Raw genomic sequence first — 16,445 nt, 5'->3', positions numbered from 1 at the left:
CTGCCCCTTCGCTATGGTCCTTTATTACGAGGGTTTACTGTTTCTGGTCGAGATTCATACACACACTTTGATGTTATTTCTATCAACAAAGCTTGAATCAATTTGCTCTAAAACTTCATAACAAATACATGGAAATAATTCTGTACTTTTGCTATAAGGAGAGTGCTCAATTGTCATATCTACCAAAACAGAACAATGACATTCTTAAGGGCCTTTCCCACTTACGCGATTTTTTCGGTGTCTTGCCGGCACCCGTCATTAGTCGCAGCAGGTCTCCGAAAATGTTCAACATGTTGAATATCCAGCGGCGACCAGAACAAGGTACGACTCTTTGGGCGACTACTCACGGCCATACAGGCGTCACCCCGCGACATGTCGCCTGTATGGTCGAGACCAGTCGCCCAAAGAGTCGTATCTTTTTCTGGTCGCCGCTGGATTTTGAACATTTTGAACATTTACGGCGACCTGCTGCAACTAATGACGGGTGCCGGCAAGTTGCCGAAAAATCGCGTAAGTGGGACAAGCCCTTTATACTCTCCCAAGGGGACCCGGGTTCCATCCTGACCACGGGCGCTGTCTGTATGGAGTTTGTACGTGTTCCCCGTGACTTGCGTGGGTTTTCTCCAGGTGCTCCGGTTTCCTCCCACACTCCAAAGATGTCCAGGTTTGTAGGTAAATTGGCTTTGATAAAAATAGTAAACTGTCTCTAATGTGTGGGATAGTGTTTGTGTGTGGCAATCACTGGTCGGCACGGACACGGTGGGCCGAAGGACCTATTTCGGCGCTGTACCTAGGGTTGCCAACTGTCCCGTATTAGCTGGGACATCCCGTATATTGGGCTAAATTGGATTGTCCCGTACGGGACCCTCCTTGTCCCGTATTAACCATATAATATAACCATATAACAATTACAGCACGGAAACAGGCCATCTCGACCCTTCTAGTCCGTGCCGAACACATAATCTCCCCTAGTCCCATATACCTGCACTCAGACCATAACCCTCCATTCCCTTCCCATCCATATAACTATCCAATTTATTTTTAAATGATAAAAAGGAACCTGCCTCCACCACCTTCACTGGAAGCTCATTCCACACAGCTACCACTCTCTGAGTAAAGAAGTTCCCCCTCATGTTACCCCTAAACTTCAGTCCCTTAATTCTCATGTCATGTCCCCTTGTTTGAATCTTCCCTACTCTCAGTGGGAAAAGCTTTTCCACGTCAACTCTGTCTATCCCTCTCATCATTTTAAAAACCTCTATCAAGTCCCCCCTTAACCTTCTGCGCTCCAAAGAATAAAGCCCTAACTTGTTCAAACTTTCTCTGTAACTTAGTTGCTGAAACCCAGGCAACATTCTAGTAAATCTCCTCTGTACTCTCTCTATTTGACTGCTATTACTCGGGTCAAGGGGACTGTCGGGTCGGAGCGCCGCATCCAGCCCCCGCCTCACCCGTCCCGACGTAGTGCAGTCCATGGAGTGCAGCAGCAGCGCCTCGCCCGTGGCCCCATCAGTCGGCAGCCCGGCCAGCTGTCCGACCTTCGGACCTTCGCTTACCACCGACACCACCACCCCTCCTTCTCATGGCCGATCATCGGTTCAGGAGGTGGACGGGGCGCCGGACTTTGCGTGCAGCACAACACAGAGCCCAGTGTCGTGACGTCGCTTGCAAAGTCTGGGCCACCGGCTGGGCTTTGTGTGCAGTCCAGCACCCAGCCACGGACGAGTTGGTCAACGAATTGCCATGGGGAATTTGTACCATATTTTGATCTTTTGTCACTTATCTGGGAGTGAGAAAGTTGTCAACCACTAAACTAAACCTCAGTTTACATTACAAGCAGTTTGGAGATATGAAACCATAGAAAAAAGCAGGTAGGGATATGTAACCGAAATAATGGACCACAACAGTGATAAAGGAATGGAGATCCAAGGAAATGCTGGAATTTTGAACAAAGCACAAAGTGCTCGAGGAACTCGAGGGAACTCAGTAGATCAGGAACTCAGTGGATCAGGAGTTCAGTAGATCAGGCAATATCTGCGGAGGGAATGGACTGATGATGTTTTGGGTGGGGGCCCTTCTTCAGACTAGGAGTAAAGCCGTGTATAGGTTAGACCAGTCCAGCACAGGAGCAGGCCCTTCGGCCCACGATGTCCATGCCGAACATGATGCCACTAAACTAATCTCTCTGCCTGCATGTGATCCATATCCCTGCATTCCCTGCATATCCATGTGCCCATCCAAAAACCTCTTAAACACCACTATCATAGCTGCCTCCACCACCACCCCTGGCAGCGCGTTCCAGGCACCCACCACCCTCTGTGTAAAACAACTTGCCACGCACATCACTTTTAAACTTTGCTCCAGTCACCTGAAAGCTGTATCTATTGCGTATCTGAAAGCATCTTAAACACCATGGCCTTATTCATCTGTGTTATTTTCCTTCAGTCATTTGTTTGACTGAACCCCAGATTTATTTATGGCTCGACCGCATCTTATGTCCTTATTTTCCCCAAGGAGCACGAGGCAAGGCTCAGCTTTTAATCTGCAGGAAAGAACTGCAGATGCTGGTTTAAATCGACAGTAGACACAAAATGCTGGAGTAACTCAGTGGGACAAACAGCACCTCTGGAGAGAAGGAATGGGCGACGTTTCAGGTCGAGACCCTTCTAACCCTAACCCTCTCATGTCTGCAGTGAAATCTCGTTAAAATACAGACACAAAATGCTCATCTATAGCCATGCCCTCTCAGGTTGGATGTTGCCACCCTGGGGAAAAGATACAAAAGACTGTCAAATGCTGAGAGAATGGAGCGGCTGGGCTTGTATACTCTGGTTTAGAAGGATGGAAGGGGATCTTATTGAAACGTATGATTATTAATGGTTTGGACAAGCTAGAGGCAGGAAACATGTTCCCGATGTGGGGGGAGTCCAGAACCAGGGGCCACAGTTTAAGAATAATGGGTAAAGCCATTTAGAATGGAGACGAGGAATCACTTTTTCTCATAGAGAGTTGTGAGTCTGTGGAATTCTCTGCCTCAGAGGGCGGTGGCGGCTGGTTCTCTGGATACTTTCAAGAGAGAGCTGGATAGGGCTCTTAAAGATAGCGGAGTCAGGGGATATGTGGAGAAGGCAGGAACGGGGTTCTGATTGGGGATGATCAGCCATGTTCACATTGAATGGCGGTGCTGGCTCGCAGGGCCGAATGGCCTACTCCTGCACCTATTGTCTATTGTCTAAAACTATTGTGAGCACTTGGTGCAGAGTATTGGTGCAGAGAGTCAGCAGGGTCTGTAATCATTCTGAATAACTTCCAGGCAACTACAGAAGCTAGCAAACTGATGACTCAAGTGGGAGACTTTAGTTTAGTTTAGAGATACAGTGCGGAAACAGTTCCTTCGGCCCACCACATCCTCAGTCACTAGTGATCCCCCACACTAACACTATCCTACACACAATAGAGACAATTTACAATTCTACCAAGCCAATTAACCTACAAACCTGTACGTCGTTGGAGAGAGCTGTCCAATTGCGGGAGTGAAGCTTGTAGATCAATGGGTCACGTTCTCATGTCTTATCAGAATAAAAATCTTCAGGCATCAAAATCTAAAGTCATTCTTTATATTTCTTCAACACTGATAGTACTGCAATTATTTAATGTAATGTTCTGTATAAAAGATACAATCATTGTAATATCACAAAGCTGTAAATACAAGAATAATTCTTCATGAAAGTGACATTGTCACATAGTCCCATAGGCGCAGTGGTGGCGCAGCGGTAGAGTTGCTGCCTCACCGCGCCAGAGACCCGGGTTCCATCCCGACTACGGGCGCTGTCTGTATGGAGTTTGTACATTCTCCCCGTGACCTGTGTGGGTTTTCTCTGGGTGCTCCGGTTTCCCCCCCACACTCCAAAGACGTTCAGGTTTGTAGGTTAATTGGCTTGGTGTAAGTGTAAATTGTCCCTAGTGTGTGTAGGATAGTGATAGCGTGCGGGGATCCCTGGTCGGCACAGACTCGGTGGGCCGAAGGGCCTGTTTCCGCGCAGCGTCTCTAAACTAAATATCTGTTGAGTTGCGATTAAAGTTGAGAAACTTGATGACTATATTCTTTGGTGAAATCATGGTTTACACTGAAGAAGGGTCTCGACCCGTAACGTCACCCATTCCCTGTCTCCGGAGATGCTGCCTGTCCCCCTGAGTTACTTCAGCATGTTGCGCCTGTCTCCATCATGGTACCTTGGTGTGCAACGTGACAGGTTCTAGAGGGGGGCAGGAACGGTGGAGAGACAGACAGACTGATGGGTAAATGCGATCCTGCGTTGGTGCTACAAGTGGTCGTCCTGCTCCTGGTTGGCGCTGCAGGTCCTCTCCTTGGCCGGCGGTGAAGCGGGCACGGCCAGTGTGCGGGGGGATTCTCTGCTGCCTCTCCGGGGTCTGTGCTGGGAGTGTTCCTGCTGAAGCTCTCCGTCCATCGAGGGGACGGACGTGAACCCTGACCCATCCAGCGGTGGCCAGCCCGGCTCCTCCATAATCATCCTCCCAATCACCTTGTAACGCCGCCTGGACTTTATCTTGCAACACTTCTTCAGAAAGAGCCAGAGATGTGTGTTCTCTACCACCAACTCCTGTGGGAAGGAAGATTAACAGCTTTAATTATAAGAACGTCATTCATCAATTGCCCCACCACCTGCATTTCCCATTGATCCAAAAAACTTGCCACTTCACCAAAAGGAATTGGCGGCCCGCTGGCCCAGCGGTAGAGTCGCTGCCTCTCAGCGCCAGAGACCCCGACTATGTACGTGCAGTCTGTAATCAGACGTAATCAGAATCAAAATATGACCATGTCCATGCTAAAAGTCTTAAACTCATGGTAGCAATATATCACATTGTGACATGTCCATTGTGACATATCCATTGCCACTCTATGTCATGTCGTTACTTGCGGGCGGAGCACCAAGGCAAATTCCTTGTATGTGAATACTTGGCCAATAAACTTATTCATCGTCATTGTGCTGGAGAAGTATTCAGTCACATAGACAGACATACACAAGGCCAACGTCAAGCTTCACGTGACCAGCGAACCATTCACCAAGCAGTGAAGGTGCAATCATTCTGCTGTGTAAACAGGCACATGTACTGCCACATCTAGGGGCAATGCTCTTGCCTCCACACCCCCCGCCCTCCGTGCCACGGACCCACTGCTCCCCGCAACTGCAAATACCAACAACCTCAGTTTTAAGTCAGCCTACTCCCCGCCCCTCCATCTTACACCCATCCACAAGTCCCCATTTCCTGTATCCCCTCTTTCCCCGCCTCTTGAATCCATCTCTGTCCCGCAGGCTTTACATGTCACTCCTTAGGGGTAACTAGGAATAAGGGGTAAGCCATTTAGAACGGAGATGAGGAAACACTTTTTCTCACAGAGAGTTGTGAGTCTGTGGAATTCTCTGCCTCAGAGGGCGGTGGAGGCCGATACTTTCAAGAGAGAGCTAGATAGAGCTCTTAAAGATAGTGGAGTCAGGGGATATGGGGAGAAGGCAAGAACGGGGTACTGATTGAGGATGTTCAGCCATGGTTACATTGAATGGCGGTGCTGGCTCAAAGGGGCCGAATGGCCTACTCCTGTACCTATTGTCTATTGTTCTCTTCTCTCCACATCTGTCACCCGCTTGTCTCCATTTCACCTCCGGCCTTTGTCACTTCCTCCACCCATTGCCAGTCACCCGCTCCCATCACCTGTATCCACCTATCACTTGCCAGGCTATTCAGCCCCCACCTCTCTTCCAGCTTTCCCCCCACCCGACTACAATCAGTTTGAAGAAGGATCCCTACTCAAAGCGTCGTTTGTCCGTGTTCTCCACAGATGCTGCCTGACCCGCTGAGTTACTCCAGCACTTTGATTTTGCCTCAATATTTATCCCATCATGCTCCCTTAAAGATTTTATTCATTTTAATAACTTTTAGTTTAGTTTAGGGATACAGTGCGGAAACAGGCCCTTCGGCCCACCAAGTCCGCACCGACCAGCGATCCCCGCACACTGACGCTTTCCTACCTTAGGGACAATGTTTACATTTTTATACCAAGCCAATTAACCTACAAATCTGTACGTCTTCGGAGTGTGGGGAAAAACCAAAGTTCTCGGTGAAAACCCACGGAGGTCACGGGGAGAACGTGCAAACTCCATACAGACAGCACCTGCGGTCGGGATCGAACCCGGGTCTCTGGCGCTGTGAGGCAGCAGCTCTACCACTGCGTCACCGTGCCGTGATCATTCACCGTTCACTTTTCTAAACGCCAGGAATACTCCAGCTGTTACTCCACTCATGATAGGCAAAATCATGCCTGATAAAAGAATGATATTGTAACTGACCTCAATGGCGATAATGACCAGGAAGTGAACCACAATCATCGCCAGAATGTAGAACCTCCAATATGTGGGGGTGCAAACAAGCTGAAAGACAGGGTCACATTAAAATGTTAGAACAAACCATGCAACGATTATATAATGCATTGGCTGGCAATGATTAAACCAGGGGTGGGAAACCTTGTTCTGCATAGGGTCCAGGACGCATGTCTGTGAGCGGATGGCGGGCCACATCTATCACGTGTACACATGGATCCCGCCCCCATCCCGCCCCGGATGGCAGGCATCAAATCACGTGATCACAGAAGGTAGATAAAACTGCTGGAGAAACTCAGCGGGTGATGCAGTGTCACGCAATCCTTGCGTGTCTCACCTGCTGAGTTTCGCCAGCATTTTGTTTTGTCTCCCTTCGATATTTCCAGCATCTGCAATTATTTCTTAAACGTGTTTCCAGAAGGTGCGCGGCCTTGCCGGCGGCTTTGCACAGGATGCGGTACGGCCAGAGCTGAGCGCTTGGCAGGAGCGGATGATTACGGGGGGAAAATTCCGCCTGCGGGCTGGATCATTTTCGGTTTACGGGCCGCATTCGGCCCGGGGGCCGTAGGTTGCTGACCCCTGGATTAAATAAACCTATTTTCATTTTTAATCGCAAAAGGGCTGTGGGTACGTCACCTGCAGTTGGGTTCAGTTTATTGTCTCGTGAGGTACAGTGAAAAGCTGTGATGAGTTATGTGGACAGCTCGCTCCGTCAAATTCCTCCTCTGCCTGATTAACAGTGACTCACACCAGTTATACAAGGGAACTACTGCAGCATCATCTCCAGTTGTCACCAACCCAAACCCTTGTCCTGAACACAGTCTGGGACTAAATCTGTTCATCTGCACTGTTGAACTTCTAAATGGATTCTGAGTTTCGTTTTCAAAGGCATGTGTTTTAAAAAAAAATAAAGTTTCCACTTACTTCCTGTATCACTTTGTCATGAGGTTATAAGGAATAGCAGTATAATTAGGCCATTCGGCCCATCATGTCTACACCGCCATTCAATCATGGCTGATCTACCTATCCCTCCTAACCCCATTCTCCTGCCTTCTCCCCATAACTCCTGACCCCTGGATAGGACAGGATTGGAGGGATATGGACCAAGCGCAGGCAAGTGGGACTAGTGTAGCTGGGGCATGTTGGCCGGTGTGGGCAAGTTGGGTCGACGGGGCTGTTTCCACACTGTATGACTCTGTGGCTCTGTGTCTCTGTGACTCTGCGACTCTGCGACTCTGCGACTCTGCGACTCCATACTTACTCCCAGTGCATTGTACATGACTCCTTCATCACCAAACAGGAAATACAGGCACATTACAATCTGGGCCAAGACGATGATCAAAAATACATCTGCAACAGAGAGAGAGAATGAGACACATTAATCCGTTATTGTGAGAGGGGGGTGGGAGTTTGCAACCTTCGCGTGGTCCGCCCTGTTTCAACGAATGCAATCAACTCGGCAAATAGAACGAGTTGTCCTTCAACTTTTGGCTGTGAACGCCGTACGCAAGAAGAAGAAGGAGACTGTGAGAGACACAATTATAAAGTTTCATTCTGTCTCAGCCAATACACTCAACATCAAGCACAAAGTGCAGAAGCCTTTGACATCATCACCAACCAGAGAGCAGCGCTGGACTACTATCTACCTCCTTGGTGACCCTTGGACTATCCTTTGTTTAAGAAGGAACTGCAGATGCTGGAAAATCGAAGGCAGCCAACAATGCTGGAGGAACTCAGCGGGTGAAGCAGCATCTATGGCGACGTTACACGTCGCCTATTTCTTCGCTCCATAGATGCAGCCTCACCCGCTAAGTTTCTCCAGCATTTTTGTCGACCTTGGACTATCCTTGATCAGACTTTGCTGGCTTTACCTTGCACTAAATGTTATTCCCTGATCATGTATCTGTACACTGAATGGATCGATTGTAATCATATGTTGTCTTTCCGCTGACTGGATAGCACGCAACAAAAGCTTTTCACTGTACCTCGGTACACGTGACAATAAACAAAACTGTAAACCAGTAAGTTCCACCCTGCCCTTAAACTCGCTTGATTCACTTCACTTCAAAAGACGGCGCCATCCTGGCCACACATCCTGGCCACACACTCATCTCCCTGCTACCTTCAGGTAGAAGGTACAGGAGCTTGAAATCTGCAACATCCAGGTTCAGGAACAGCTTCATCCCCACAGCCATCAGACTATTAAACTCAACTCAAACACTTTAATAGCCCCTTGCACTTTATCTGGTTATTTATGTGCATTTACATATATATATATATTCAATGGTATATGGACACACTGATCTGTTCTGTATTTACTTACGCCTACTATGTTCTGTTGTGCTGAAGCAAAGCAAGAATTTAATTGCCCTATCTGGGGCACATGACAATAAACTCTCTTGAAACTTGAAACTACACTGAACATTAAAATAGTGAACAGTCTCTCTGACGCCTCTCTCTCCATTTCCCCGTCTCATGTGTCCCATCACACGGGAACAGACTGATCTCATCCACCAATACACACACCCTAACGTCCAACATCAGGGCAAGGCCAGGAGTTTATTTTTGGGATGATTTTATATTCCCAATTGTGAGCAATCTTTTCAAAGATTAGGTAGCTGGAAATAATCCTAAAAAAAGACACAGAGTGCTGGAGTAACACAGCGGGTCAGGCAGCATCTGTGGAGAATGAATCTGAAGAACGACCTGACCCAAATTGTTATCTATCCATGTTCTCCACAGATGCTGCCTGACCCGCTGAGTTGCTCCAGCACTCTGTGCCTTTTTTTTGTAAACCAGCATCTGCGCTTACTCCAGCACTTGTTTGTACTAACCTAATCCAACTTTTTCTTCTCTCCATATTGTCATCAATTCCCCCAGATTCTACCGCTCCCTACACACTAGGGGGCAATTTGCAGAAGCCAATTAACCTCCAAACCCGCACGTCTTTGGAACGTGGGGGGAAACCCGAGCACCCGGTTGGTAAGGAATGAAATTCAGTCCCTTGGGAGGGGTGACATAGAATCAGGAGATGTGGTGTCAGTATGGATAGAACTGAGGAACTGCAAGGGTAAAAATATCCTAATGGGAGTTATCTACAGGCCCTCGAAACGGTAGTCTGGATATAGGGTGCAAGTTGAATCAAGAGTTAAAACTGGCATGTCGTAAAGTTAATGCTACGGTGGCTATGGGAGATTTTAACATGCAGGTAGACTGGGAAAATCAGCTTGGTACTGGACCCCAAGAAAGGCAGTTTGTGGAGTGCCCCCGTGATGGATTCTTAGAGCAGCTTGTACTGGAGCCTACCAGGGAGAAGGCGATTCTGGATTTAGTGTCGTGTAATGAACCAGATTTGATAAAGGAACTCGAGGTTAATGAGCCATTAGGAGGTAGTGACCACGATATGATGTTTTAATCTACAATTTGAGAGGGAGAAGGGAAAATTGGAAGTGACAATATCACAGTTGAACATAGGGGACTCCTTTCCAATGGAACCATGATGGAAAAGCTGGCCAAAGTTGATTGTAAAGATACCCTAGCAGGATTGAAGCCGGGTTTCTGACACTGAGAGGCAGAGAGGTTCTTAGCTTGTGCATCGTTCTCTAACTGATGATAACTTCACAGTTGGTGGATAGATCAAGGCAGCTTACGGTTGGTGTAGATGGGCTTGCGGTACGGCTTCCCCTTGCAATAGACAATGGCGGTGGTCACACAACTGAAAATAGACAGAAGATACACAGTCGTATTCTCATAACTCCTGAAGAAATCTTCATCGGATTCGTGCGAGATGGACTTGGTGGTCAGTGTGCTATTACTGGTGTCCACGCCAATGCTGCTCAGGTTTGCAGGATGACATGCGCTGTGAAGAAAAAATATCATCAATAGGTTTAAATGCCATCGTATAACCAATGAGGAATTGTTGTCCAATATGAAAACAGCTTCCTGCATGGCCCATCTTGTGGGTTTACAAGGTTAATTCCCGGGATGGCAGGACTGTCATATGTTGAGAGAATGGAGCGGCTGGGCTTGTATACTCTGGAGTTTAGAAGGATGAGAAGGGATCTTATTGTTTTGGACATGCTAGAGGCAGGAAACATGTTCCCGATGTTTGGGGAATCCAGAACCAGGGGCTACAGTTTAAGAATAAGGGGTAAGCCATTTAGAACGGAGACGAGGAAACACTTTTTCACATAGAGAGTTGTGAGTCTGTGGAATTCTCTGCCTCAGAGGGCGGTGGAGGCCGGTTCTCTGGGTACTTTCAAGAGAGAGCTAGATAGGGCTCTTAAAGATAGCGGAGTCAGGGGATATGGGGAGAAGGCAGGAATGAGGTACTGATTGGGGATGATCAGGCATGATCACATTGAATGGCGGTGCTGGCTCGAAGGGCCGAATGGCCTACTCCTGCACCTATTGTCTATTGTCTTTCTCCCTCTCGCCTCGTGAGGCAGGTGGGAAAAGCAACAGAATCAGACGGAGGGGGGCGGACTCGTGGAAGTGAGGACGCAGCTGCCGGGAGAAGGAACAATGAGGACCCGGCGTGGGGGGACCCGTCATGGGTGGACCAGGCGAGGGGGGACAGGCGTGACGGAGGACAATGAACAATGGGGGACCCAGCGTTAGGGGACCGGCATGAGGGAGGGAGGGGGGGAAACAAAGGGGGACCTGGCGCGGGGGTACTCTGTAACTTTGTCGATGCTCTTTTTGTGGGGCTGAAGGAATTGAACCAGGACTACTTTACCCTGGAGCAGCAACATGAAATGGGCATAAGTTGGTGGATGTTTTGCCACCTAATATGCGTAGGTACAGTAAGTGCCGGAGGAACAAATTTTAGTTTAGTTTAGAGATACAGCATGAAAACAGATCCTTCGGCCCACCGAGTCCGTGCCGACCAGCGATCCCCGCACACAAACACTATCCTACACACACTAAGGACAATTTTTACATTTATATCAAGCCAATTAACTACAAACCTGTAGGCTTTTGTAGTGTGGGAGGAAACCGAAGATCTTGGAGAAAACCCACGCAGGTTACAGGGAGAACGTACAAACTCCGTACAGACAGCACCCGTAGTCGGGATCGAATCTGGGTCTCTGGCGTTGTGAGGCAGCAACTCTACCTCTGCGCCACCGTGACACTACCAATTGTGAAACATTTTTGTTTGGATTTTAATGACTTCCATCGTTTAAAAAACAAAAAGTCTGTTCCTGAGAAAGAAAATCAGGACACAAAGTGCTGGAATAACTCAGCGGGTCAGGCAGCATCTGTGGGAAACATGGATAGGTGACGTTTCACAGAGTGCTGGAGTAACTCAGCGGGTCAGGCAGCATCTGTGGGAAACATGGATAGGTGACGTTTCACAGAGTGCTGGAGTAATTCAGCGGGACAGGCAGCATATCTGGAGAGAAGGAATAGGTGACGTTTCGGGTCGAGACCCTTCTTCAGACTGATGTCGGGGAAGTGGGCGGGACAAAGATGGAAAGTAGGCGGAGACTGTAGGACTAGTAGGAGAACGGGGAAGGAGGTAGAAAGCAAGGGCTATCTGAAGTTAGAGAAGTCGATGTTCATACCGCTGTGGTATAAACGTTGACTCTGCCACAGAGGGTAGTTGAGGCCAGTTCATTGGCTATATTTAAGAGGGAGTTAGATGTGGCCCTTGTGGCTAAGGGGATTAGGGGATATGGAGAGAAGGCAGGTACGGGATACTGAGTTGGATGATCAGCCATGATCATATTGAATGGCGGTGCAGGCTCGAAGGGCCGAATGGCCTACTCCTGCACCTAATTTCTATGTTTCTATGTTTCAGTTAACTTCCCCCTTCAGTCTGAAGAAGGGTCTCGACCCAAAACGTCACCCATTCCTTGTCTCCAGAAATGTTGCCTGTCCCGCTGAGTTACTCCAGCATCTTGTGTCTACCTTTGATTTTATCCAGCATCTGCAGTTCCTTCTTACACATACGATTGAAGACCTGTATGTTTCTGTAGACACTGAGCTATGGGGGCCAATACTGTACACCTGTAGATATGTTTCTCTAGACACCTGGCTATAGTGGTCAATACTATTGACACTGGGCTCTGGTCAATACTGTAGACATGTTTCTGTAGACACTGGGCATGAGCGGTCAATACTACGCACCTGTGGATATCGGTGGGCGAGTACCAAGGCTGTTGCTGCACCAACATGAATCCAAACATGTGCAAGATCAGGCTGAGGATGACGTTGAGAATGACGGAGAGCAGCAAGGGGGGTGAGATGAGTTGAGCGGGCGGCTGGTGAGGGTGCAGGCTTGGATACGCCTGGTTCAGGCTCACTGTAACACAACACACAGCTGAGTCGGGGGTCGTGAATCTCCTGTCAGATCATGTCACAAAACTTGTATCTCCTAAAAAACCACATCAACCTCATTCAAAACACTTTACAGTTCAATCAGCGCTTAAATAGATCCTTCGGCCCAACTCATCCATACTGACCTTGAGGTCCCATCTAAGCTATTCCCAAGTCCCCACGTTTGACCCATATCCCTCTAAACCTGTCTTATCCATGTACCTGTCCAGTTGTTTTTTAAATGTTGTTATTGTTCCTGCCTCAACTACCTCCTCTGGCAGCTCGTTCCATTCACCCACCATTTCCTGAGTGAAAATGTTGCCCCTCAAGTCCGTTTGAATCGTTCCTCTCTCACCTTAAGTTGGTTGTTGATTCCCCAACCCCCCCTATCTAATCCCTTCATGAGTTTATACACCTTTATAAAATCACCCTCAGCTTCCTGCGCTCCAAGGAACTCAGTCCGAGCCTGCCCAACCTCTCCCTGTAGCTCAGGCCCTCGAGTCCCGGCAACATTCACCAGAAACAGGTCCTTCACCCCAATTCATCCAGGCCGCCCAAGATGCCCCATCTACACTAGTCCCAATTGTCTCGCCTGACAGAGCTGTATTGCACGGAAACAGGCCCTTCGGCCCACGTTGTCCATGCCAACCAACTTGGCATACTGGCTGCAACCTTCCCTCCATTGACGAACTGTACGCTGCAAGGGCCAGGAAGCGAGCGGGCAAGATCATCTCTGACCCCTCTCACCCTGGCCACAAACTCTTTGAATCACTTCCCTCGGGAAGGCGACTCCGGACTGTCAAAGCTGCCACAGCCAGGCATAAAAACAGTTTTTATCCACGAGTAGTAGCTCTACTCAATAACCAAAAATCTGTAGCCTCCTTTTGCTCTGGTATTTTATTTCATTCACATGTTTAATCAATAATGTTTTATTATTAATGTTTAATGTTTTACGTGTCATTCCTAACTGTCACTGTATGTCATGTTGTCACATACGGGCAGAGCACCAAGGCAAATTCCTTGTATGTGAATACTTGGCCAATAAACTTATTCATTCATTCAGTCATTCATACTGGGCTAGTCCCATTTAGAAATGTAAAAAGTAGGCGCACGAGTAGGCCATTCGGCCCTTCGAGCCAGCACCGCCATCCAATATGATCATGGCTGATCATCCAGAATCAGTACCCCGTTCCTGCTTTCTCCCCATATGCCTTGATCCCGTTAGCGCAAAGAGCTAAATCTAACCCTCTCTTTGCCTGTGTTTGCCCCACAGTCCCTGAACCATCCTATCCAGATTGTCTTTAGTTTAGTTTGTTAATGTCACGTGTACTGAGGTACAGTGAAAAACGTTTGTTTGCGTGCTTCCCAGTCAAGAAATGCAATTTTGTTCAAACCAAGCCGTTTGAATGACAATAAAAGGCATTCTATTCTATTCTATTCTTCTCTATGTATCTGTACACAGTGGACGGCTCGATTGTAATCATATATTGTCTTTCCGCTGACTGGTTAGCACGCAACAAATGTTTTTCACTGTACCTCGGTACACGTGACAATAAACTAGACTGAAGCGAAACTGAAAGTGAAGGTCGCACACATTGTCAACCTGCCACGGACTGATTTAATTAGGTAGAAATTTACGTACGATTGCAGTAAGAATACTTACTCGTAATACCAATAATTGTTGTAATTCCCAAATCCTCAAACAGAAACTGATAGTTCCCAAAGGTATTTGCTTCCTAAAATGAAACGAAAACTATAACTTGATGCAGATGCAAGTTTTCACTACTTAATAGAAATAACTATAATATCATCGTTAATGTAGTCTGCACAAAATGCAATTGAAACAGAATGGGTAGACAACAATGCTGGAGAAACTTAGCGGGTGAGGCAGCATTTATGGAGCGAAGCAATAGGTGATGTTTCGGGTCGAGACCCTTCTTTAGTCTGAAGGGTGGTGAATCTGTGGAATTCTCTGCCACAGAAGGCTGTGGAGGCCATCAGTGGATATATTTAAGGCAGAGACAGATAGATTCTTGATTAGTACTAGTGTCAGGGGTTATGGGGAGAAGGCAGGAGAATGGGGTTAGGAAGGAGAGATAGATCAGCCATGATTGAATGATGAAGTAGACTTGATGGACCGAATGGCTAATTCTCTGATCATTTATGAAACAATATATGTAAATGAACATTTGAACATTGTGAAAATCTAATTTGTGAAATGCATCATTTTAATGAATGTAATACTCCTGATGGAAACAGATTTCTGGAATATCTACATAAATTTGAGTGAATGAAATTTTTGAGCAATTTTCAAGTTTTGGTTTCTATTTATTTTGAATTTATTTAAATTTTCGTGATTCAGAATAATCAATTTGTTATTCCTGAATTTAATTCTTTTCAATGTGAACACTGTACAGTGCCGTAGATTACAAATGCAGCACGGAATCTTCACCAAGGCCTTTTGAATCCACATAATCAGATGAGTACTTGGCTGAGTGAAATTAATAGTGAGATGTTTCTCATAGTTTCTCAACAAGAACAATGGTGAAGACAGACATAGAATGCTGGAGTAACTCAGCGGGTCAGGCAGCATCTGTGGAGATAAGGAATGGGTGACATTTTGGGTCGAGACCCTTCTTCATACCAGGAGTCAGGAAAAGGGAAATGAGAGATATAGACGGTTTTGATAGAGAGATGTAGAACAAATGAATGAAAGATATGCAAGAAAGTAGACAGAGCTCTAGGGGCTAATGGAGTCAGGGGATATGGGGAGAAAGCAGGAACGGCGTACTGATTGTGGATGGTCAGCCATGATCACAGTGAATGGCTGTGCTGGCTCGAAGGGCCAAATGGTCTCCTCCTGCACCTATTATCTATGTTTCTAAAGGAACGATGATAAAGGTAACAGGCCATTGTAAGGCGTGGGTGAGGTGAAAGCGGGTTACAGACAACGAGACTGAACAAGATGACTTTGAAACTGGTGCGACGACTTTGGTAGGGGAGGGTCGGAGAGAGAGGGGTTTACTTGAAGTTAGAGAAATCGATGTGAAATAATTGTGAAAGAGTTACCCATACCCAGTAGAGACACAAAACACCAAGGTACTGGATCATGCTGTAGACGGCCATGTACTTAAAGATGCAGAATGACGTGACCACAGCTGCCCTACCCTCCCTGTGAGAGACAAAAACAAGAACATTGATCACTCAACTAATTCAGAACAGTACACCAATCTCACCATCAATCCTCCTCATCATCTGCTTCCACAACCCAGCTGCAACCATGTTATTCAACATAGGCTTCTGCAGATCGACACAAAATGCTGGAGTAACTCAGCGGGACAGGCAGCGTCTCTGGAGAGAAGGAATAGGTGACGTTTCGGGTTGAGACCACTCGATGGATCGCTCTAGGGGCTAGTGGAGCCAAGGGATATGGGGAGAAGGCAGGCACGGGTTATTGATAGGGGACGATCAGCCATGATCACAATGAATGGTGGTGCTGGCTCGAAGGGCCAAATGGCCTCCTCCTGCACCTATTTTCTATGTTTCTATGAGACCCAAACCGAAGATTCCAGCATCTGCAGTTCCTTGTGTCTAGAAAAAAGCTTGGCTCTCGGGCACCCCAGCTGAAACATTTGCCTTTACATTTTCATGTCTTTCCGCCTATTTATAAAATAAAACCGTAACTCCTTTATCCGCGGTGATGCATCATTTATGTTTTTATGAAGA

General features: G+C 47.3%; 1 protein-coding gene across 1 annotated transcript in view; it reads right to left on the bottom strand.

Annotated features, from left to right (window-relative positions):
* Positions 1 to 1,984: 1,984 nt before the first annotated feature.
* LOC129703620 (probable cation-transporting ATPase 13A4) overlaps positions 1,985 to 16,445 on the bottom strand; it is a 47,765-nt gene continuing 33,304 nt past the window's right edge. Inside the window, exons 23-29 of the mRNA XM_055646225.1 lie at positions 15,795 to 15,891; positions 14,383 to 14,455; positions 12,531 to 12,705; positions 10,049 to 10,257; positions 7,660 to 7,748; positions 6,369 to 6,449; positions 1,985 to 4,622 (exon numbers count right to left, since the gene is read on the bottom strand). Coding sequence (XP_055502200.1) covers positions 4,323 to 4,622; positions 6,369 to 6,449; positions 7,660 to 7,748; positions 10,049 to 10,257; positions 12,531 to 12,705; positions 14,383 to 14,455; positions 15,795 to 15,891 — 1,024 coding nt within the window. The 3' untranslated portion in view covers positions 1,985 to 4,322. The remainder of the gene's footprint in view (positions 4,623 to 6,368; positions 6,450 to 7,659; positions 7,749 to 10,048; positions 10,258 to 12,530; positions 12,706 to 14,382; positions 14,456 to 15,794; positions 15,892 to 16,445) is intronic.

The sequence above is a fragment of the Leucoraja erinacea genome, chromosome 14 (genome assembly GCF_028641065.1).
Source record: "Leucoraja erinacea ecotype New England chromosome 14, Leri_hhj_1, whole genome shotgun sequence".
Classification (NCBI taxonomy): Eukaryota; Metazoa; Chordata; class Chondrichthyes; order Rajiformes; family Rajidae; genus Leucoraja; species Leucoraja erinaceus.
Note: the sequence above shows the minus strand (reverse complement) of the source record. Positions and strands in the feature narration are given on the sequence as shown.